This window comes from Nasonia vitripennis (assembly GCF_009193385.2).
Source record: "Nasonia vitripennis strain AsymCx chromosome 3 unlocalized genomic scaffold, Nvit_psr_1.1 chr3_random0011, whole genome shotgun sequence".
Lineage (NCBI taxonomy): Eukaryota > Metazoa > Arthropoda > Insecta > Hymenoptera > Pteromalidae > Nasonia > Nasonia vitripennis.
In genome coordinates, this window is record NW_022279631.1 from 484,307 (window position 1) to 509,962 (window position 25,656).

A 25,656-nucleotide genomic window follows, 5' to 3' on the forward strand; every position below is an offset into this window, starting at 1 on the left:
CGAAAACATCACAGTACTACCACTGCTTTGCTTAAGTTGACGGAGGACATAAGAACTGTCTTTGAAAAAAAACTTGTGACCATAGCCTTGCTGTTCGACTTCAGTAAGGCATTCGATACTATTACGCCGACGCTACTGTTACGAACGCTGGGTAGCATGGGATTTTCTCGCTTGGTGCTTTGTTGGATTCACTCGTATATATGAGAAAGAAAACAACAGGTTACAGCAAAAAGTGAAACCTCTAAGTGGGTTATACAAATCTTGGTGTTCCACAGGGTTCCGTGCTTGGTCCCCTGCTGTTCAGTCTGTATATGACATTCAGGATGTCTGTATATAATGACATTCAGGACCTGTTTGAAGGACGTGACATCGGACATATACTTTACGCGGATGACCTACAGATTTACATACAGGAACCACGTGACTCAATCGTGGAGGGCATCTCCAGACTCTCTGAGGTTACCAAGGAAGTCTCTGATTTGCGGAGGGGTCTGGCCTCCGACTCAATTCCGGCAAGACTCAGGCTATATATTTCGCCACACAATATACTGTTAACTTGATTGAGAGGATGGGGATTGCTGGAGTTGGGCTGGGGCAGAGCGTCACTGTTTCTTTCTCGGAGACGGTTGTCAGCCTTGAAGTTGTGCTCGATCGAACACTTTCTTAAAAGCAACATTTGAATCAGGTTACTAAGAAAATTAATAAAGCTTTATATACGTTGCGTTTTATTCGGTCGTACACTACAAAGATACTCACAGCTGACTCGCGTACAGTAGGCTTAAAGGCGCATCGACACTCGCGGACGCTACTGAAAAATATGGCGCGTCGCCACTAGTGTTTTCCGTGCTATGCGTCATCGTCGCGAATAACTGAGTTAGGTGACGCCGGGATTAGATAATAGTGCCAATTCGTAATTGGCGCTGCGGGACGCTATTAATATTCATTATGACTCGCGTTCTTTCGCGCGGGAGAAATAACATATAGAGGGCGTTCTGATTGCGTCTTTTCCGGGACGCGCAGGGTCTCGCGCCGCGAGGAAGCTTCCTCCTCGTTCACTTCGTCCTCGACCCTGGAGCAGTCGGAGTAATAGTCGTACGTTGCAGAGTCGTCGAGTCACGAGTTTTGAAGTATCGCGAGTATTTGACTAAACCGCGCCCAAACGAAGTTGTCGCGAGTGAGACCGTAGTTCTCGGTATTTTGGTATTCTGAGATCCGTGCAAAATAAGTTCACGAGTATGGTTCGGTTCAGTAAGATGACGCGATCGCGGAGTCTGGACGGATATAGGTAAGGCGAACAAAGCGAGTTGTGTATCGGATCGTTGAGCCAATAAGTCGAGGACTAAATGATAGACTTGCAATTCGAGACGCGAAGTAGGTAGCGACATCGTATCAGAGAAAACTCATGTATAGCGCCAGCATCAGGCCATTGCGCCCGAGGATTCCTTCCTCCTATTATTGCGCCCCAACGGGCCTCCGAGGGGTAAGGGTAAAAATTTAGAAAAAGAAAAATTAGAAAGGGTGAAGATTAGAAATTTAAAATTTATAAACTGAGATTTTGAGATATAAAAATTTATAGAACAAAAATGTTAGATTTAAATATTGCGAAAGCGAGATTTTTAGGAATTTCCAAATTTAGGTTTTCAAAATTATACCTTTCGAATATTCTGGGACTTGAAATTTTACTTTTTGCTAGAATTCAATTCGTAATTTTTGCCTTTAAAATATTTATTTTTAAAATTTATACCCTCACCCGCCTCCGAGTCCCGGTTGTTCTCGCGATTTCAGGAAACCAAGGAATTAATACCTTGGTCCACGGCTATAATCGTAGACGCCGCGTATCCCAGGATTTCCTCTAAAGACGAGTTGTCGATCGCCATCTTGGTAAAGTCGCGTCGATTGAAGGGACGCCACCGCCAACTTGGTCCACTAGAGTGTGAATATTGCGGATAAGTGCTGAATAAAGTGTTGAGTCGGTTGTTTCTTGGAATATCGAACAGTCGCGTGTTATTAAAGGTCGTTCTTTGAATTTAGAAGTAGCGTTTGAATCACAGGCAGATTCGTGTATCATGAAATGTAAATCGCGTCTTCACGACTAATTGTGCCGTAAATTATGAAGTAACATCGATCACCGCTTTGCGATAACGCGAAAACATAAAGTAATTATCAACCGTTACAAATCTTTGACCGGAGGAAACATTGTAATCATATCGAATACACCCGGGGGTTGAAAAATATATTATGAAATTTTGTACAGCATAAACAATATTGAATAAAGATTTATTCAACCATCTGCCACGCCAGGCATTCCTGTACGTAAACTAAACCTATACGTTTGTCCTCCTTTTAGATGTAAGAGTCCGCGGTACAAATATTAAAGTAAATATCAGTGTAATTGACGGTTTGGATCACTAGAATCTGCTTATAAAAGTCGCAAAGTCACTATATATATATATATATATATATATATATATATATATATATATATATATATATATATGTAAGCTTGTGGGTTACCAAGCTTGGCTTTGTCACTTGTTGACATGTGAGTTAGAGCCAGTATGTAATAAGACTCCGAGCCGTTAGGATCGTTATAAGTGAGGTTATTGAAACTGATATACTAAAAGGTTTGCTATCGGCAAATGTATAGATTCAGGTTAGTCTTAAGTCTATGCGTTTACTGTAATATTTTTAGCCTTTACTAATTTGTACATATTGTTAAAAACAGTTGTTTATATTACATCATACAAGTGTTGATTTCTAACCCAAAACTCCACTCCAGTGAATTTCCTTGAGCAGTGGCCTTACAAATCTATACAATGGAGATTAAGGCAAAGTTTTATTTTGTCTGTAGTTAAAGTGAAAAGTACTGTAGTTAAAGTGAAGAGAATTCAGCTGCTTGGTCAAGAGGAAAGTTTTTTGTTTCCAGTAGATAAGCAGACTAATGCTCAACATAAACAGCTTTATGAAAATTCAATTGTTAAAAATGTCGTGAAGAGTTTGAAAGTTCGCAATAAATTTCGAAATGTGGTGTTGACTTTATCTGACGAACTTAAGAATATTTATTTGGATACAGAAGGTAATGTTGTGTTATACGACGAATATTTGGAAGAGATTACTACAGTTCAAGAATCAAATGTAAACAGAGAGCCAACTATAGCATCTGAAAGGAAATCAATTTCTCTAGTAAAGGATATAGTGAAAAGTTTAACGGTGAAAATATAAATGCGAGTGTTTGGATAAGGTTATTTGTGCAGGAGTGTGATAGAGTGGGAATTGCCCAAAATAAATATGCTGAAGTATTAAGATTATTTTTAGAAAAATCTGCATTAGATTGGTATAATGTATTTGTAAAGCAAAACTCTTTGTTAAATTGGGAGGCATGGAATAATGCATATATTGACACTTTCTCTGCACAGTCCTGGACAGACATATCGTATGCCTATAATTTTAAGTTTTATAATGGTTCGTTATTTGAATATGCGTTAAAGAAAAGAAAATTATTGTTAGAAGTGGATGACGCTTGTCTATAAACACACAGATAAACATGATTGTGATTAGCTTACCAAATTTTATCCAAAATAAGTTAGATAGGAAAGCTATTATAAATATACAAAATTTAATGGCAAAATTAAAACAATTAGGTAAAATCAACGACTCGAAAAATGATAATTTAAACAAGAGAATTGGAAGTGAAAAAAGACCATGTAGTATTTGTGATAATTGAGGTTTTAAAAATAGATTTCATTTAGAAAGTGTATGCCGCAATAAAGATAGGAAAATTAAACAATTAAAAAATGAAAACATTAAGGTTACAAATAATAATGAAATACAGGAAGTAGTAGCAAGTCATGAAGAGGCAAAAAACGAATAGTTCTCCCACTTATTAAAGTAAAGATTTTTGCAAATGGATGTTCAGCAATTGGTCTATATGATTCTGGTTCCAATATTTCTTTGGTTAGTAGTGCATTTTTGAATGATAAAAGAAATATTAAACAAATAACAAGTGGGAGAGATACTATTAAGGGTTTAGCTGGAATAGCGAAAAAAAAAGTTTTGGACTAATAATGAGGTGTACATAGACAATTATGTTCCTAAACTTAGATACGCGTAAAAATGTTTAACTGAGACAAAACCGCTTACTGATATAAAAACAGGCATAGAACTTGGCTTAAATAATCGTTTGAAAATAACCTAATGGTCATGGCTAAAAATAATATCGTAGATATGCACGTGCGAAAACTCACTTAGTTCATCAAAACCAGCAGCAAACGGTTCAAAGTAATTATAAAACCTGAAAAAAATTTAGGTGCATTGGAAATTGTTTCTGGAACATATTTAGCGTAGGTTGAAAAAGAAAAAAATGTTTGATCTTATATATATATATATATATATATATATATATATATATATATATATATCCTTGCCGAAGTTTGGGGACGTTGTATACATCGCTATACAAACACTATAGATATACATGACATCGCTGAGCTCAAAAAACATGATGTATACCCCAATTTTTATAGTTTTGACAGAGTTTTTTGAAAAATCAGTTGTTTAGGCCCTTAATTCATTTACGTATACATCGTATTTTGAAGACTTCTATATGTATACAGTCATTTGAAGCCAAATATATATATATATATATATATATATATATATATACCAAATTTTGGGGACTTCCGGCGTTACACGTAAATATTGTTACGCAAACCTAAGTTTAGGAACATATTTGTCTATGTACACCTCATTATAAGCCCAAAACTATATGTGTATGGGTGATTCTGCCGTAACTGGCTCATTCTGCGCGCCTGCTTCCCAGGCGTTTACACATTTGAAAAAAAATCGCACAAGCGGTTTTTTGTATGTCTGGTATAACTAACTAAATTAACCAATAGTTATAACCGAGTATGCAGGCTTATATTTAAAACTACGCAATATAATAGGCCTCAAATGTCAGTTCCGTAACCTGTCTCCAACACGGATTTCAATCTAAAAGGTCGATGCAGGTAAACGAGTAAAAAATATTCCATCATATATAGTATGAACTATAGACCTATTACAATATATTTTTCATGGTTTCGGGATTAAAATTAATTATTTAATATTAAAGCTAAGCGCTTACTCTTTGTCGCCCGCTTACTTTTTTGCATTAAAAAGGTACCCTACTACATTACCTTATGTTAAAAGCGTTCTAGTGTGTCATATAGCGCCACCTATCGGTAGAACTTCAAACTATATACTACTATTTATGAAATCCAACCGTAGAATGGTTCCAAAATTCAAAATTGTGGAAGTGCGAGCTGATTTTTCACCAGTATTTCGAAAAAAAGCACAAACTGTCAGTTCCGTAACGCTAGTAAACTACTACTTAGCAACACTGTATTTAAACGTATAGCGCGTTTTTCTCGAGTAAATGTAAGTATTTTCGAATATATGTGCAAAGAATTGTTTATAATAATAACGCTAGGCTATGCGAGCTGATAAACGCCTAAATGTCAGTTCCGTAACCGTCAGTTCCGTAACACATAATACAGTAAGTATCATTAATACATTAATAATATCTTAATCATTGCTTTTTTAGTATTTATTTATTATTTTAACAAACTCAGCTGCTTGATTTGCCTACCAGGTGAAAAATGTCGACATTTTTTCCTTGGAACTATGGAGTACATGGAAAATGCTGCGGTGCCAGTCAAAGAAAAACCCAAAGTTCAGGAGAAAAAAATAAAAAAAGATGCTATAGTATACACCAAAGAAACAACTCTGAACGAATCTACTATGGCAACGACTGCATCATTATCTATAAGTTCCAGAAGAAGTTCAAGGTAAATTGTACACAATTGTAATTTTTGAAAAATTATTCCTACAATAATAAAAATAATTAAGTAATTTTAATTTTCAGGGTGCCGGTAGCAAAATCAGATGATCAATATCATTTTTATTAAATCAAAATTAAAATAAAATAACATGTGATATTAGTTAAATTAAAATTTAATGGAGTTTTAGTAGCGAATTACAAAAATGTCAGTTCCGTAACCTAGTCAAATATGGATTCTTAACATAACTTTTTATAAGTAATATGTTGTGGTTTAGCTTTAGGGACTTGTTTTGTATGTAATTACAAGTAGAATAACCGTCTGGCAGGTTAAAAATAGTCGATTTTAGCATAGAACATTTGTGTGCCCGTTTTGAGCCAGTTACGGCAGAATCACCCGTATACCGAATTTTGAGGACACTTGTTTCGAAGGTTGTGCCGCTGCATCTCTTAAAGTTTAATTTATTCAATCTTGTAGGATATTTAAAATGTGCATACCATTAATTTTTAACTCGATGTTCATATTTTTCTTTTGTTTATGTTTGCTGCCGGATATGATGAACTTTTTAGCCATGACCATAAGTTTATTTCTAAAAGATTATTTAAGCCAAGTTTTAACAAACTTGCAGTGTGAAAATTATTATTTTTATCTCTAATTTGTTAATTAAACATAGTCTGCCTATATATCGTTTCAAAACTTTTACTTTATTTAAATTACAGTTACTTCGTTAATAATTATTGAATTGTCATAAAAATTTGTTTTTCCAACTGACTATAAAAATAATATTTTAATACATAATAGTTTAGTACATCCTTGAATAATTTATTAAATTTAAAAAAAAAAAATATTTCTATTACACCCCGCATTAGTCGATTTAATGCGTACGCTCCTGGAGAATTCTTATTTCAATGCTGAGTTTCACGATTTTTGTCTACTCGGATCAGTCAATTTCTTTTCCAATTTCTGATTCCTCCTCGAAACCGTCATAGTTTGACTTTCTGTCCGTGCGCAGGACCTGATGTTCATAAGAAGTGACCTTATATTACACAACATACTTGTTCTTAACAACTTTTTTCAGTCAAATTTACTATGTATATTAAATATACTATATTCTTCATGATCACCATGTATATGCATCTTTTTAGACATACTTTTGTAGACCAATAAAGGTAGAAACTGACATTTCTTCACTATACCTATACGTAATTCTTGAAAAACTAAACTTTTCACACTTGCTTCTATGAAATACTTGTACAATGACTATATATGTTCAATATACTATATTTTAAGCCATAACTGAGCATATGTATCTATATATATATATATATATATACGTATATTTGATATTTTATCCCTCTGCATAACCTTAAATCTTAAAAAAATATGAATTGTTTTCACTCTAACTATATTAAACACTTGCACTGTAACTATATATTATCATACTTATCACCATGTATATATACGCATACTTTTACTAATTTTTATACGAAGTGACCTTATATTATACTTCATACTTTCTTGAACGAACTTTTTGCACTCAAACTCACTATATACACACACACACATATATATATATATATATATATATATATATATATATATATATATATATATATATATATATATTTGAATATACTATATTCTACACTACGCCTAGCCTAAATTTTTCAAAAAACCTTATATTATATGTCATACTTGCTTGAATCAACTTTTTCCACTCAAACTCACTATATATACTGAATATACGATATTCTGCACTACACCTACATTAAATTTTCAAAATATCCTTATATTACACATATTTGCTCATACTTGCTTGAACTGACTTTTTTCACTTAAACTCTACACCATGCCTAGACTAAATTTTTAGAATGTTTTTACCCTACTTTCTTTTACCACTTTTCTCATTAAATCTTCTCTTTCTTCTATCTTCGTGAATCTTGTAATCAAGTTACTTTCTTATCACTCCTTTTTTTTATAAGCACACGCATCATCACAATATATTATTGACAGCAGCAAGTCACTTATATTGCTTTTATCACCAGGTGTGTGTGTGTATGTATATATATATATATATATATATATATATATATATATATATATATATATATATATATATATATATATATATATATATATATATATATATATATATATATATATATATATATATATATATATATATATATACGCATCGAGGGAACGCGGTCTAGTCGTTTTACGAGTTGTTCGTTGATCGAATTCACACCCCGTTACAAAATAAATGATAACAAAATATTCAATCCCTACTGGTAAAGAAAAATGAAAACAATTGAAAAAAAAACATTATGAACTGCAGATGATAGCAGAAAAATGTCGGAATTGAGACACAGATAACAGTAATCTTTTGTTGTCTTTAGTTTTATTTAGTTTGCTAGATACTTTAGTTGGATTTTTTATTTCATGTGTAAAATTTTACAATTTAGACAATAAATAAAAAATGAATACAACAGACAATAACTATTAATAAGTAAAGACAACAGTTTTTTCATAGTTCAAAGCAGTTTTCTTCATTTTATAATTGCTGTCTTCTACGTTCACTAGTTAGTTCCCAAACAAAACAGCTATCTTCGAATTTCTACACATTTTTCTTAACTTTTTCAAAAACACGCCTTTAATATCATAAACAAGAAAATTAATTTTTAAAAAAGTATAAGGTTAGGCAAGTTTTATATATTCCGAAACATAATAACAGATAAAAAACAACTGAGATCAATCAACCAAAGTCAAGTTTATTATATTTAATCATAATGAAGCAACAAAACTTTTTTTAGTCAATAAAGGGCTTACTCAACTTAAAGTTAAATTATATACTAATCAATTAGGAAGAATTCTCAAGATATTTACTACGTAACTTATCATGGCTGTTTCATTGTACTTATTGTGTTTTTATGACGTTATAATTAATACGTAAAGAGAAAATTTTAGTTATTTACCAATAAACAAAATAAAACGGCCAGGGCAAGTAACGTAGTAAGTATCTTGAAAGTTTAAAGTGAATACTTCTATAGGCTTGCCGGGTACACATTTTACTGGGGAGTGAATCAGCGAGCAGCGACCGTCACGGCGGCGCGACAGACCGATCGTCACGAAAGCAGCGGCAGCTCCCCCTACCACGCACTCTTCGCCGCGCATGTTAGCATGCTCGCACAGCTTAGCTCTACCCTTGCATATCAGCCGCACTTATTTACACACGCTGCAAGCGGCTATCAGATTTCCTCGGATTTCGAACGCGCTAATATAGCGGTACCTTTTTATGGTACTTCAATTTTTTTGCGTCAACTACACGACGTGACTTTTTTAATATGCGCAAAACGTTTCAGGTTAACATTATTGACTTATTGCGGTAAATATTATCACTGTATGACACGCCCTTGCGGAAACCTTGATTTACCGCACGCTCGTGCAAAAATGCAGTCTCCAAATTTTGAATTATGCACGTTGAGTCATAAAATATCGTGGGATACTATTATTCTTATTATATTTTTTTAAATCGTATTATATTTTGCCTATCCTTAATTTACTAGTTGGTCAATGATTACTTCACCTAAGATTTTTAACTCTCTGTCAAAGTTGCGATTAAGTTGGAAAAATAAGAAAATGGTGGCGATTTACGCTTCAAAATCACTAAATCAAAAAATTATAAAAATTTATCAAAAAAGTCACAATTAAATATATCCTTGTAGATAAGTACTTTGCACTCAACGAAGACACATGTGAATTTGCATCGAAGACTAATTCATTTTAGTTTTGCCGCGAAGACTATAGTATATATATTTTGAACTCTCGCGTCAAAGATTATAAAGTACATTGGCAGTCCCGCTGCGAAGACTAGTACATTTCTCACTTCGTATACGTTTGATTCTTTGGCAAAATTTTTCAAAATTCCACACCATCTATTTAAGTATTCACTTTTATCAGATGTCCCCGAGATAGCCACATTTTTCTAATTGATCCGTGTATAACTTAACTTAACTCAAGTTAAGTAAGCCCTTTATTGACCGAAAAAAAATGTTGTTGCTCCATTATGATTAAATATAATAAACTGGACTTTGGTTGATTGATCTCAGTCTTTTCTTTTTAATCTGTTATTTCGTTGCGGAATATTTCAAACTCGCCTAACCTTCTACTTTTTTAAAAGTTAATTTTCTGAGATTTTAGTCCTTTTTAGTAAGTTTTTTTAGATATTTCATATTTTGCCTAAAAATAAAATATAAGCATCTTTAACTCCTTTTGACTATGGTTTTATTGTAACATTTTTATCACAAAGATGAAATCACTGATCGTTCTAATACACTACCCTTGAATGATTTTTACACCTAGACACTAAAACCAAGTGCGAACTACCTATACCTCGTTCATCGGCCACCCTGTACAGCAAGACACTACCCTCAAATAAAGTATTTACCTAGACATAAAAAATTACGGAGCGCACCACCTAGACCTTGTCATCGGCCACCCCGTAGACACCGCCTTCGAATATCCATTTATCGTCTCCATTTATTTCGACCAAAATTGGAGATTTCATCTTGTGATATGCATGTGGGTCATTTCATATTAACAAACAAATAACTTTAAAAAATTTATATCTGCAGAATTATTTAATCGCAGCATCCCTCGTATCTGGACCAAATTTACTGAATACATATATATACAGGGTGACCCAATTTAAACGGGCACCGCTCATAACTCGTCAGGGACAGCCACAATCGAAAAAATGGTAGAGACCAAAGTTGTAGGATATCGAAGGTGCAACCCGATGGTGACCTTGGATTTGACCTTGAACGCGTTTTTCAAGGTCATTTGAAGGTCAACTTTGGATTTTTAAATAGGAACCCCATTCTTTTATTGCGGGAATGGAAAGAGCGGTAAATTTTACGTTCAGAATGGTATGTTCGGTTGCGGCACTGAAGGTCATCGCAAGGTCATGCAGCCAGAATGAAACCCCGCCTACGTAATTCCTCTAGCAACGCCAAATTAAAAAAATAATATTTTTGGCGGAAGGCCGAGTGTGAGACTCTTTCGACAATTTTCGGAGGCTATTTTTATTTTTGCAAATCGAAAGTTCGGGCGGCAGGTACGGCGCGGGGCCGGGGCGCCTGCTTGAAAATCATTCGTGAGTTAAGCGTCGTAGGGGAAGGTTCGACGGAGTCGCGGTGGCAAGACTGAGCGCGGGACTTATTTTAAAAGGCTTATTTCGGGAGCCATTTTTATTCTTCGCACATCAGGAGTTCGGGTAGGTAGGTGGCGACCACCTAGAGGAGTCATTCGCAAGTTAACCGTCGGAAGGGATCATTCGGGGAATAGCGAGACTTATGTTTGGACGCTAGCGAGGGCTCATTTGCGTCTTGGCCGCTGGACAGAGAACATCTAAGAAGGGATTTCATCTCGGATACAAAGTAAAAGTAAAGTTTGAAAAAAAATAATTTGACCTTGAAATGACCTTGTAGGACTGGCTCAAATTCGAGGTCACAATTCTCCCCCCCCCCCCCCCCCCCTATACAACAACTTTGGTCTCTACCACTTTTTTTTAATTTGGCGTTGCTAGAGGAATTACGGGATGACCTTCAGTGCCGCAACCGAACATACCATTCTGAACGTAAAATTTACCGCTCTTTCCATTCCCGCAATAAAAGAATGGGGTTCCTATTTAAAAATCCAAAGTTGACCTTCAAATGACCTTGAAAAACGCGTTCAAGGTCAAATCCAAGGTCACCATCGGGTTGTCCCCTCGATATCCTACAACTTTAATCTCTACCAATTTTTTTAATTTGGCGTTGCTAGAGGAATTACGTAGGCGGGGTTTCATTCTGGCTGCATGACCTTGCGATGACCTTCAGTGCCGCAACCGAACATACCATTCTGAACGTAAAATTTACCGCTCTTTCCATTCCCGCAATAAAAGAATGGGGTTCCTATTTAAAAATCCAAAGTTGACCTTCAAATGACCTTGAAAAACGCGTTCAAGGTCAAATCCAAGGTCACCATCGGGTTGCCCCTTCGATATCCTACAACTTTGGTCTCTACCATTTTTTCGATTGTGGCTGTCCCTGACGAGTTATGAGCGGTGCCCGTTTAAATTGGGTCACCCTGTATATATTCATATATACCGACCGACGTCAAGAGTAAGATAAATCGCGCTAGATATATATGAAGTTAAAACAATTATGATATAATTTTGAAGTAAAAATCACAATACACAATGTCAAAGGAAGCTACGTGCCAAAGAATTAGCAGCAATTTTATATTTTTTTGTTACACAAGTTTTTATTCTATTTATGGATTAAAAATTCAAAGTAATCATATAAATGATTTTAGTTTTCAGTATTATTTCATATCAATGTTATTACATATCATATTTACAAAGCTAACATTTGATATATATTCTAGGTGGACTATTTCATTCTACAGATAGCAAACAAGAAATAGCTTTTCGCTATGCAGTTGAAAAAATAAACGGAAATAGAGATATTTTACCAAAATCTCGATTAAGTGCACAAATTGAACAAATTTCTCCACAAGATAGTTTTCATGCCTCAAAACGAGGTAACTATTTATACAAGAAATACGATAAATAAGCTTGATTTGCTTGATTTTGAGACTTTATCTTTTTTACTAGATCGAAAGGAAGATTGTCAAAACGAAACAATGATCAGTTGTTTGAATAAAAAAGCGCGAAGGTATTAACGCCTACAGCTTTCACTTTAGTTTCGCGATTTTGAAAAAAGTCCTGAATAATAAAAGACATACCTTATTACTATTTGGAAAAATATCTTATACGAATGTGACATGTAACGTGTGATCAGGATCTGGGTAAAGAAAGACGATTCTTATCTGTGCGAGCGTCGAAACGAAAATTCTTCTCTCTCTCTTTCTCTCTCTCTCTCTCTCTCTCTCTCTCTCTCTCTCTCTCTCTCTCTCTCCCTCTCTGTTCCCCCTACTATATCAATGCTCTTCCCTCTACTGCCAACACCTATATAAATATAGGGGGAGCCCAGGTCGACTACGAATCATCTGTACGCAATCTGGGGTTGGTGCTCGATTCCAAACTATCATGGAAAGAGCACGTCACACAAATTTGCAAACGTGCTCACTCTTTAATGTATCGTCTCTACTTTTTTCGGAAGAGCACTAACTTCAGACTGCGCCAAAACTTAGTGCAAGCACTCCTGTTTCCCATCATCGACTACTGTTCACTGGCTTACTGTGACCTGACGCAAGAACTCGATCTGAAGCTTCAGAGGCTTGTCAACACGGGGATCCGTTATATCTATGGTGTAAGGAGGGACGAGCACATCTCCCCTTATAGGCGTGAGTTGCAATGGCTTACCACCGCCGGACGTAGGAAATACTTTATGGCATGTTTTCTTAGAAAAATCTTTAACACCTCAGTACCCTCTTACTTATTAGCCTATTTTGATTTCCACGTCACGCTCAGGCCTGTGAGGGGTGAGGTGACCCCCCTGGACATCCTGCCCTTCAAGACGGAGACGCTGAAGAACTCATTTTTCATCAGCGCTTCCTATCTCTGGAACAGCCTTCCATCTCACCTACGTAACACCCTGTCCATATCACACTTTAAACAGGCGGCTAAAAATCACTTCTTCAATTTGGAAAATACACAAACATGGCGCAAACATTTCTTCTCATGAACACACTTTCATCTCATCTCACTTAATTCCATTACTCACTTTCACGCTTACACCCTGACACAACAATTATTATCTTTATTTCACCAAACTACTATAATGTATATGTACAACATAATGTACAAAAATAAAACAAATCTAAATCTAAATCTCTCTCTCTCTCTCTGTTGTTACGCTCTGCTAGACTGTGCCATACCAGTGTGTGTATGTCTGTACGTATACCGTTATAATTCTGGAACTACGCGATCAATCGTAATAAAGAATATTGATTTGTTTTTATCGGTCTTCCTGAGGCAGGTTGTGTGGTGAGAAAGGAGAGAAAAAGAAGAAATGTCCTTTTTTCATCTCAACGTTTTGACAGACAATGCCCTACACGTACAATACCGGAATGTGTGTATACGTATAAATGAATATAAAAAATCGAAAAATACTGTTATCTCCGATCACGTCAACAATCTGAATCACACTTTTAATTTTGAAAACTACCACATTAAAGACAGAGAGATTAATTTAAATAAAAGACTAGTTTCCGAAATGCTACACATACACCTACAAGAAAACGGTATAAATAAGAAGGAAGACACTCAAAATTTAAATACAGTTTTATACACACACCTTATACACCAGCTGAAAACAAAACAAACATAAGCCAGGCTCTGACGTCAATAGCAGAAGAAATTGTCAACACGGCCGCTCGACTCTCTTCTCACTGCTCCGCGCTATATAAACATGACGGAAATGTCGACTCGCGCGAATTAAAATCGAACAGCTGAGAGAGAAACACTGTTCACCTACGTCCCCCCGCTACGCTGCAGGGAAGCGCCTTCTCGACAAAACTTTGTACCGATCTTCTCCATAATTGTAAGTTCTATTTTCACACTGTACATACATTATTATACATCAACAAGTTTTTAATAATTTTTTTTACATTATTCTCTTGATGGCAGCATTGCCCGTCGAAACGTTGAGAAGAAAAGAGGAAATGTCTTGAAGTTTTTTCATTCCTTTCTCACTATACAACCTGCCCCGGGAAGACCGATAAAGACAAATTCTTGATCACCACCCAGGGACAACATCAGATAGAAAAAAACCATTTTCTCTAAAAATATTTTAAATCGTAATAAATTTTGGCATGCATACATTTGTTCTGATTCTAAATTCGGAAAATTGTTTTTATGATTCTGACCATTTTATATCCATATTATAGCCATTTTTTGATTTTTGAAAAAATATTTTTGCTTTTTTTTGATAATATGATCTATACAATATATTCAACAATAGTGTATCTAAAAGAGCATAAAATTGTCTACTTTTTTGCGCAAGATTTTCCAGATTGACTGTTCCGTTCAATTTTTATGATAAAAGAGGGGATTTTTAAAAAAAATTTAATATTTCCAAAACTAAATTGTCAAAGGTTTTGAAAAAATGTATGACAATGAAAAACAATAATATCTATTTGCTGTGCAAATTTTAAACAATTTTGATTATTAGTTTTCAAGCTAAAAATCGAAAACTAAAAGAAATGGGTTTTCTATGTCGTACGATTACGGGAGTAAAAAGGCTTTAATTAAATTGAAATTTTGGGAAAATATCGATCTTTTGATCACCTCGGCTAGGTTCTTTTGCAGCTTACAAAACCGTTTAGTTTAAAAGAAAAGATATCAGGATTCAAATTTTTTGTATCTCACCCTGTATACCCTGTATAACTGAAAATTACTATTTCTGTTAAACCTTATAACTCGCTAACTAATGTTTTAAGACAATTCATGATTTTATGAGGTTATGATGACCCTATAGTATTTAAAATATTGAGGTTTAAATTTTTTCATGAAAATTATTTGATTTGATATTGTGACGTGCAAATCATTAATATACTGTATATTTGAACAATATTTTCTCTATTTGAACTATACATTTTGTTGGAGGAAGCTACGTGCCAAAGAATTGTCAGCAATTTTTTTTTTTTTTAATATCATTTTGAACTTGAAAATTTATCGCCTCATCTACGTAAGCCTTCCACGTATTTCAAGGTATATTCTATGGGACAGAATGGGCAGTCATAAAAGCTATATGGGTAGTGATAAATTTGGATTTGGGCAGAATAAAAATTAAGATTTTCATGAATAAAAACATAAAAATTTCATTCTATTTAAACTATGTATAAATAAATATATTATCAATTCCCAACAAAACTTTAAAATCTGTAAACATTGGTGTATATATAAATTTAAAAATAGCTCTGTTTTTTTTTGGTTGTCCTTCAATTTCAAATTCTTTTTGGTTCTGTTTTTTCAAATTTGCGTCCTTGAAAATGCCTGCAAACCAATTTCATGTCTTCGCTTTCAGACGCTCTTAGTCTTAGCGCGAAGGCCATTGTGCTGTTCTTCCTTTACCATTTGTAATTACTTTATAAATCCTTGTTTATAGCTTCGGCAAATTGATGCCAAGCTTTTTAACCTAAGTTCCTCTAACCCCAATATGGGAAACCTCCTACCCCCTCTGTCTTGTCCCTGCAAAAGCTGGGCATTCACACAGCAGGTGGAAAGTGGTCTCCATTTCATACTCGCACCACCTGCAGTTCCCGGATTCCCTAAATCTCAGGTTTCACAGGTGGTATCCTACCCTCCAATGCCCCGTCAGCCAGCCAACAGCCAGCCTCAACCTAATCCTGCTTAGGCCCCTAATAGTCCGCAGCCACTCCTTAGGTGGGCTGCTGCCAATCAGAGCCCTAGCCTGCCTTTGCCCATTGGCATTGGTCTATTTGTCGCTAAGTTGCGAGTTGAGCCAGTCTTTAATTGCTCTATTAACCACGCAGGTTGGGACAGCGACTGCGCACCTTTTTGCACGAATGCCGTCCGCGCCCCTACCCGCTAACCTGTCCGCCTTTTCGTTACCCACCACGCCAAAGTGTCCCGGTACCCACACTAGTCTCACCGCCTCGTGTTCTGCCAGTGATTCCAGCGCCTGTCTGCACCTTAGTACCTCTTTTGAAGAGATACTGATACTGTCTAGCGCCATGAAAGCTGACCTGCTATTTTTTTAATCTCATTTTTTGAACCATCTGTAAACCACACCACACTGTTTTCGAGAACTTCAAGTAAACCCGTCTTTCATTTTTCCCTTTCTGGGATTATGATAGAGAACGGCTTAGAGAAATTAATTCTTTCCACCATTCTGTCACAACCTTTTTCTTCCATTAGCGGCATTACTTGTTCCAGAAGTGCCGCATCCTTGAAATCCGAACAGTTCGTTGATTCCACTATTCTGCAGAACGTCATGCACGCATTACCTTGCCTAGTGAAGGGAGTTCGAACAGTCTTTCCATAGCGACCGTAGGTGTCATTCGCATGGATCCCGTAATTCCTCCCATAACCAATTTTTTCACGCTAGTCTAGTTTCCCTAGTGAGTTTTCAACTCATATTTGTGGCCCCATACCAGTGCCCTATGGGTGAGTCTTAGTTTTATGATTGCGTCATATAGCCATCTCACTTAATCCGGTTCTAGACCCCAGGTATTGCCAAAAGCCCTCCTGCAGGCCCAGAAAGTGCCTATCGCTTTCTCGCATTTATCTTTGATATGTTCCCCCCAGTTGAGTCTGGTGTCGAGCGAGACTCCCAGGTATTTGACCTCCTTTACCAATTTTAGGGGTACTCCATGGAGTTGGAGCCCTTTCATCGGCTTGGTTTTATACCTGTTTGTACACAGCATGACACTGACTTTGTTAGGGTTGACCCCCAGTTTTAATTTATTACACTATTTCTTCACTATGCCCAGTGCGAACTGCATTAGACCTACTAGCACGTTCTTGTCGTCTCCCCTAATCAGGATGACGATGTCGTCTGCATATGCCTGTGCGTTTATACCAGCCTCGTTCAGGATGCAAAGCAAGCCGTCCACCATCAGGCACCATAGTGTCAGTGACAGCACCCCTCCTTGTGGGCATCCCTTCCTCACCACTCTTTTGCAAGAGTACGCTCTCCAGGCAGTCACTATCGTTCTGGTCCTCAGCATAACGCTGATCCATCTAGCGACAGTTGCTGGTATTGCGTGCTCCTCTATACCTGCTGAAATCACCTCGCCGGCCGTGTAATTAAAAGCCCCTTCGATGTCTAGGAAAGCTACTAATACCAAACCCCTGTTTTTCATGCTCTTTTGAATGAAGCTAACCGTGTCCACCAACGCTGTGTCCACTGACTTTCCTGTCTGGTAGGCATGCTGTTTGCTGTGCAGCAGCGCTTCTACTAGTGATGACTCCTTAATATATCTGTCAACCAGCCTTTCTAGGGTTTTGAGTAAAAATGAGGTCATGCTGATTGGCTTGAAGTCCTTTGCGACCGCATGATGTGTCTTACCTGGTTTCGGCAGGAAAGCCACCCTCGCCTGCCCCCATTCTTCCGGCACATAACCCAGTGCCAGACAGGTTCGGTACAATTTCTCCAAGGCTGGGACTAATACGTTTATGCCCTGCTGCAGCAGAGCCAGGAAAATGCTTCTAAAACTCTATCGTGGTGTCCGGTACAGATCTGGCCCCATTCATATTGTTTATGCTGTTACGTTACCCCCGATCAGCCATATTGTTTGATAGAACTGCTACCCGTATCAACCTCTATGTTTACCTTATTGAGGCCGGGATCGACCTCCATAACCTCGACTTCTGTCTGTCCCGGCTCTTTCTCGGTCTTTTCCTTGAACGGGGCGACGTGTGCTCTGCCGCCTCCACAGAAAGGTCTAAAGTCAAGGGCCCCCAGTGCCCCGACTTTAGTCCTTTCCAGCAGCACCCAAATAGCCGTCTCCTCCTTCTTTTTCCCCTTAGTGCCCACCGTCACTGTTTTGGTTTCGGCGACCACCCAGGAGTCCGGTGTGAGTGTAGTGTTCTGCCTTTTCAAGCGCTTCACCACGACCTCCAGAGTTAGCACTCTGAGAGCGTAGATCATCGCTCTGGCCAGCTTCTGGAGGTCTCTGATCCCAATATCCTTGAGTTGGGTTCCTCCCCCTCCCCGCACACGACCATTTACATTGGCATTACTAAGTAACCACTCCTTGTCCTTTTGGTCCTTGCAGTGGAAGATTTGTGCACCCCTCTGGTACCAATTATCCAAGAAACTCGGAAAATAGCCTTCGTCTAGGGCGTCATCAATCTCCCCCTCCAAGGCCTCGAAGACCTTCTTTCCCCGGTCCTCGTCAAGATGCTCTTCCGGGTACTTGACCGGAACGATGGCCACCTTTAAGTCAGTAGCCACCGCTCGGCTGTAGCTCTTTGGAGCGTTCTCAACGAACCTCTTTTTGAGCTCCCTTACAGTGGAGGTGTCGGAGTGTTGTCTTTTGGTCGCGCTTGCAAGGGTCCCAACCTGAGACCCCCCAGGAGTGTCCTCCAGACGCTTCGTCCTCAGCTTCGACCCCGAGGCTAGCTTCCTATTAGCGTGCCTGTTTCTTTTCTTTACCTTACTGTTTTCAGTTTCCGAGGAGGCACTGGTATTTGCCGCTGGGGCGGACCCCGCAGCCGCCCGGTGACTCTCCTGGAAACTTGCACCGGTATTTGCTGTCTAGACGACAGCCGCCCGGTCTTTCAGAAAACCGTCCATGAGGACTTGGTTTGAGCTGGGGAGTTCCTTTGTTGCTGGCACTTTTGCAACCGTTTCTTGTGTTTCATTCTTTTCCATTTTATTTTTTATGTTAAACGGGTGTGTTAGTGTGTGGACTAAGACCCGTTCCCGCATCCCGGACCAGTACGCCCCCCAGAAGCCACCCACCGCGAAGAAGCCAACCCCGACACCTGTGGCCTCAGCAGGGCCCCCCGCCCAAATCAACATGGCCCTATCCGGTCACCAACCGGCACTGTTAGGTCACTGTTAGGATTTTGCGTCGGCTGAGAGGGCAGCCAGGTCATGCTGGAAGGCTGACCCGGGCTCCTGTACTATCCGACGACCTAGGAGCGCCAGACAACCTAGTTTTCCTACGGTACCCTCAGATCGACGCAGTCAGTCCCCCTCGAGTGACCCTGGTTGACATACGTGCCCGGGGGTAGCTTTGGGGTCAGCAGTGTGTGAGTGTTGGGGTGTAATATGTGTGCTCATGGGTTGTGTTTCCCAACCAGCACCACCTTCTTTGCCTGGTTGGAGGATTGCTTCTAGCTTTTAGTCGGTCCGCCAGGCAGTTTTCGCTTTCCTCCCTCTGATACGAGGAGATTTGAGTGAGTCCCGCCCCCAGGCACGTTGAGAGTCCGAAGCAAAAAAGAGCCCTTTTTAAGGGGATCCCGTACTCAAGTGAGAGCCCTTTTTACGGGGATCCACATACATTTTACCGTTTTACAGGGAATCAGACACAGCCAGAAACATTTACTCTCTCTCGCCGGGTCCGGGTCCGAGAACCACCGCACAATCGACTAGAGGAGCACCCTCACCGACCCAACAGTCACACGACAAGGTGGCAATCCTTCGAAGGAGTTTGGACACTGTTTGTTTCTACGACTTTTTTCTTCAAGCAATTTGATTATAGCAGGCCTTGGATCCCACTTATCTATAGCGGAGTCATATTAAAGTGTATATATAAATATAAATTTTCTGTCAAAATATCTTACAAAGATCTCTCTGGCGTTTTTAAAATATTATTAGAACTAATCAGTTTCTATTGATCTGCACTGTGAGATTCAACAGCAATGATTCTCGCAAATATTGTCGATAAAATGGGATAATTTTTGAAATTCAAAAGTGATTTTAATATTTCTTGCAGTAATTTGTCTTTTAATGTATTTTTTATATCTAATTGCATTAATTCCGAATATTCAATATCAAGATCGGTCAAGTCTAAATCAGCAGCTTTGCATTCATGCATATCTTTTAAATTTGCATTTTCTTCAAGTTTAACAAATGATTTCAACCTATCGACAATTTTCCGGTCTTGTTCGAATCTCTGATCAATGAAAACGCCTCGTTTGCTAGACACTTATAAATTATGAGTTTGAGAACGCCTTGTAGTTACTGACAAGCTTACCATTTTTAGTGTTTGGGTACCATTTTCTCATATTTTGATCTTATTATTTAGTGTAGAAACCCAACCACCTAGCAAAGGTTCGTTTTTCAAATTTTGAATTTTATTACAAATTTGATCTTTGAGCTCAATCATTTCTATAATAGTTATAGTATTACTCTGTCAAGTTTTTTGATACCGAGAATGTCGGTTAAAAAAGTCAGTAACTCCAAAGTATCTTTGTTTGTCAGTAATTTATAAAAACCCTTGGCTTCTTGATCTTGAGATTTACTTGAATACATAACAAGTGTTTGCCAGGATAGTAATATAGCATTAAGTAAATTTCTGGTAAATTCAGTCCAACGAACTTCAAAAACTTTTGGAAGTGTGACTAGATTAAATTTATTTAAACTAGTTATATCTTTGAATTCTCGAGTACGAATTCCGCTTTAACACCGTCATATCACTGATTAAATTTTTTACTTCTGCGACATCGTTGCTAACTTATTTCCATGCCAATTCTGATCTATAAATAATAACACATCTCGTTAGACATTTCACATTTTATTCTGAAATAAATTGAATTGAATCGTCACGAATCGTACGGTACAAATGCTCTACTTGATTTGAAATCGGTCAAAGATGAATAGAACAAAATATCAGACAGTGCATGAAAAAAATTAGTCTGTTAGGCGGAGCCGTCTTCAGCGTAATCGCCACTCTATCTATCTTGAGCGCCTTCGACGTGCAGCTCATTTTAGCGGCGGATAAAATTGTGCTGCAAGATTTCGGCGGCGACGCTTGTCAACAAAACGTGCGCGCGTGAAATACGTATTATATTATTAATATTATGCAGTACTGCAGCAGAGAGAACGGCATGCGTACCTTGACGGCCTATTCCGGAACATCGTTGCCTGGTTGCCCAAGATTCGAAAATGAGACACCATAAATCTATCGTATAATGACCGTATAAATTTGATGCGGCGCGCATATCGGCAAATCTGAGCTTTTTTTATACAGGGCTCGGTGTATCGGTGCTCGGTACTCGAGAATTGCATGTTAAATAGAATTTTCTGTACTTATTCGTTAATTAACTATTGCAAGAATTATTGTGCATACATGCATTAATAAAAACGTATTTTTGTGACTGCGTAACTAAAATTATATTCAAAAGTAAATTACCTGTGAGCTGCACACTATATTTTCAGTAGGGGTGGCAACACCGTTCCGTCCTCTGCTTCTTCGTGGGATAATTTTTTTAATTTTTTATCAAAGAGTGTCCATAACCCAGCTTTTTACCCTGTATGCACCGTTGCTCCATCAGTTACAATTAAAGAAACATTTTTCAATATTTCAGTAGTTTCCGTTTCTAGAGTATTTTCGCAGCTTTGGCGTACTGCCCCTAATTAACCTTTTACTCCTCGTTCTTGCGGTTCAGCAACACCAATCAAATGTAGCTTTTGTTCACCAGTTTTTAATATCGTTTTTGCCATCGTATAAATTTTGTCGATTTGATCTAAAAAAATAGTTTACCGCGATATTAATATTGACACGAAGATTAAAAGGAAAATAAGACGAATGAAAATTGCCGTAATCGTACCTCAATGAAACGGTCAAGGAAGAAGCAAATTCTTTTTGAAAGAATGGCATGTGGCATTTTACTTATATAGTTTCTAAGAATTCCTTGAAGCAAGAAGGTATGATGTATTGGGAATTAAAATTATTAAAATTAAAATTCTTTAGCAGATTCTTTGTTAAAATGAAAATATTCCGCCATAAGACTGATTATGATTCTAGCTAGAAAATTATTTGCAGCTAATGTTAGTTTTTCCGCAGAGTCGTATGTCTGGATCAAAAAGTGACCTATGTGGATGCCTAGAATTTTTTTTTTTTTTTTTTTACGTGGCATTTGGTACTCGAAAGTTCATCGCCTCATCTACGCAAGCCTTCTACGCTGCCCTATCTTGTGTCAACCCCACCCAAGATGCACCTCTCCGATCGACACCCACCCGTCCTATTTCTACTAGATCCGCTTTTACGTTGTCCTCCCATCTACGTCTAGGTCTACCTAGAGGTCGCGTTACCATCGGCCTGCCCTTCATCACACGCGCTACCGTACGGTCGTCTTCCATTCTCGCTACGTGCCCTGCCGATCCCAATCTGAGTGATTTTATTATTCTGTTAATATTTGGTGATGCGTACAGCTTGTGTAACTCATCATTGTGTAGTCTCCTCCATTCCTCAGTTTCCTCATCTTTCTTCGGCCCGTATATTTTTCGCAAGACTTTATTTTCAAATAACCTAAAACGGTTGTCCGCCTGCTTAGTGAGAGCCCACGTTTCGCACCCGTACAGAACCACCGGCAGTATTATTGTCCTGTATATTCTTATTTTAACGTTTTTAGACAACAGCCTCGACTTAAGTAAATTACTCACGGCGTAGAAGCAAGCATTACCCGAATGGAGTATCTTGTTTATTTCGACATTAATCTCGTTTCTATCATTTATGGTCGTACCCAGATACCTGAATTCGCTAACCTTTTCAAAAGTAAAATTCCCACCTCTGAGATCTTCCTCCCCTCTGCAGATGCTTAGCTTATCCACAATCATGTACTTTGTTTTTTATTCACTCACTTCTAACCCTGGATACTCCACCGCTTTTATGAGGATTTCCGCGTTTCTTGCTACCGTTTCCCTACAATCCCCCAGTATATCCAAATCATCTGCGTAGCCTAGTATCTGCGTTGTTCCATTAAACGTTGCGCCCAGCTGGCTAACCTGCATTTTTCTAACGACATACTCTAACGTTAAGTTGAACAGCACCGTAGAGAGCCCATCCCCTTGTTTTAAACCATCGCGTATCGTGAAGGATTCTGATACATTACCGCCTACTCGGACCTTTCCCGTGCTTCCGTTCAGACATATTTGAATTAATCTCACGAGTTTTTTCGGTACACCGAGAGGTACTAGAATTTGATACATTTTGCTTCGCTTAATAGAGTCATACGCTTTTTTAAAATCTATAAATAGTTGGTGTATGGTTTCGCAAAATTCCCACTTTTTCTCTAACAACTGTCTTATGGTAAACATTTGATCGCTCGTCGATCTGTTCCGCCGAAATCCGCACTGATAATCTCCTACTATATCTTCCACGAATGGAGTGAGTCTAGCTTGTATTACGTTTGACAGAACTTCGAAGCACGTTGCTAAAAGTGAGATACCCCCTATAGTTATTGAAGTCTGTCTTATCCCCCATTTTAAAAATCGGTATAATGATAGATTCCTTCCAATTTTCGGGTATTGTTTCATTTTTCCAGATAGCACATACTAGTTTATAGATATTGAAAGTGAGCTCGACGCCCCCATATTTGAATAACTCAGCTGGTATAGAGTCATTTCCCGCGGCTTTGTTGTTTTTTCGTTTTTTAATCGCGGCTCTACTTCTTGGTAGCTCGGTTCCTCCACGTGGAGTTCAGCAGTGTGAATTTCGTCCCCTAATTCTTCGCTATTTTCGTGCACGTTTAATAATTTATCGAAATAATTTTTCCACAGCGACAGTAATTCGTTGTCATTTGTTACGAGGTCCCCGTTTTCGTCCTTCATCAATTGCGCTCTACTCCTAAAACCCTTTCTGATGGCGTTAATCCCTCTGTACATTACGCGGGGTTATTTTCCTTACTGTTAGTTTCTATTCTCCTAATAAGATTCTTTTGATACTCCCGCTTCTTATTTCTGTAGATCCCGCTCGTCTGTTTCCTTACGTTAAAATACTCTTCTACGGTCCTATCGCTTCTATTTTGTAAGCTATCTAATTTAGCCTTTTTGCGCCTTTCAAACCAGAGTTCGCACTCTTCGTCAAACCATGGTTTGCTCTTTGGCTTTTTCTTTTTACCCAGTACTTTGTTCGCGGCCTCTTTTACCGTTTTTTCGATGTCCCCCCATAAGATATTCGGTTCGTCATTCCCCTCCGGCGATGTGTTTGCTTCTTCAAGTGCCTGAAACCTGTTATTAATTTCTATCTGGTACCTAATTCGCTCTGTTCTATCTCGTAGCTTCTCAATATCGAAGCTTTCTACCTTGTTTGCTTGCTTAATATTTTGATTCGCTACTAGTCTAGCTCTTAATTTGGCTACTACTAGGAAGTGGTCCGAGTTGCTATCTGCTCCTCTGTAAGCCCTTACGTCGAGAACGTTAGTATGACGTCTTTTTTCAATGAGGAAATGATCAATTTGGTTCTGTGTGGCCACGTCCGGCGATGTCCACGTTGCCTTGTGTATGTCCTTGTGCTTAAAATACGTAGTTTTGATTATAAGATCTTTTGCCGCCGCGAAATTTATGACCCTAATACCGTTATCATTGCTGACTTCGTGCAGGCTTTCCTTCCCTATAATAGGCCTAAACATTTCCTCCCTACCTATTTTAGCAATGAAATCGCCTAATACTATTCTTGTATCGTAAGACGCGAACTGGTCGATTACCTGCTCTAAAGTTTCGTAATAGAGATCCTTAGCTTCTTCTTCTTTGTCCTCCGTAGGACAGTGTACATTAATAAATACATATCTATACCATTCACCTTTGATAATGATGTACGAGAGCCTATCATTGGCGGATTTGAAACTTTTATCCGAATGTATGATGCTTTTGCTTACGAGAAATCCAGTGCCTAGAGATCCCCCACTCCCGGCCCCATACAGGTACGTGATTCCTGTATTGCTACCAAATCTATATTGTACCTATCAGCTTCCTTTACGAGTTCTTTAAACGCGCCTGCTCTGTATAGACTGCGAACATTCCAAGTACCGACCCTTAAGTCCCTTTTGGTTCGGATTTGATTTTCTTGAGCCATAATAGTATGTTAAACCGAGGACAGTGTCAACTCGTCGTCAGACACACTACGGTTTCATTCTCGCATCCTAACGCCCCCCCCCCCTGCAAGGCAGCGCGCCTTCGCTGGTATCGTTACCGCGTAAGACCATGTGACGAATCATTCTACACATCCCCTTTCGAGGCAGTTGTCATTGCTCCCGCATCCTCCTCGGCAGCAGGATTTTTGCCCATTTTTTGTAATGTGTGATGAAAGAGATAGATTGAGAGATAAGAGATAATGTGAAGTGTTTTTTTGTTGTGGTGCTTGCGTAGTGTTTCTAGATGAATGCGTTCGACAGTGTGGGCTCATCACACCCACG

At 38.2% G+C, this 25,656-nt stretch overlaps 1 protein-coding gene across 6 annotated transcripts in view; it reads left to right on the forward strand.

Annotated features, from left to right (window-relative positions):
• The window catches only part of LOC116416881 (glutamate receptor ionotropic, kainate 2), a 416,816-nt gene that overhangs the window by 159,781 nt on the left and 231,379 nt on the right, over positions 1-25,656 (forward strand). For 4 of the 6 annotated variants that reach the window (XM_031927138.2, XM_031927137.2, XM_031927139.2 and 1 more), the window contains one exon: positions 12,246-12,401. The exons of the other annotated variants lie outside the window; for them this stretch is intronic. In XM_031927138.2, coding sequence (XP_031782998.1) covers positions 12,246-12,401 — 156 coding nt within the window. The remainder of the gene's footprint in view (positions 1-12,245; positions 12,402-25,656) is intronic. 6 annotated transcript variants of the gene reach the window in all.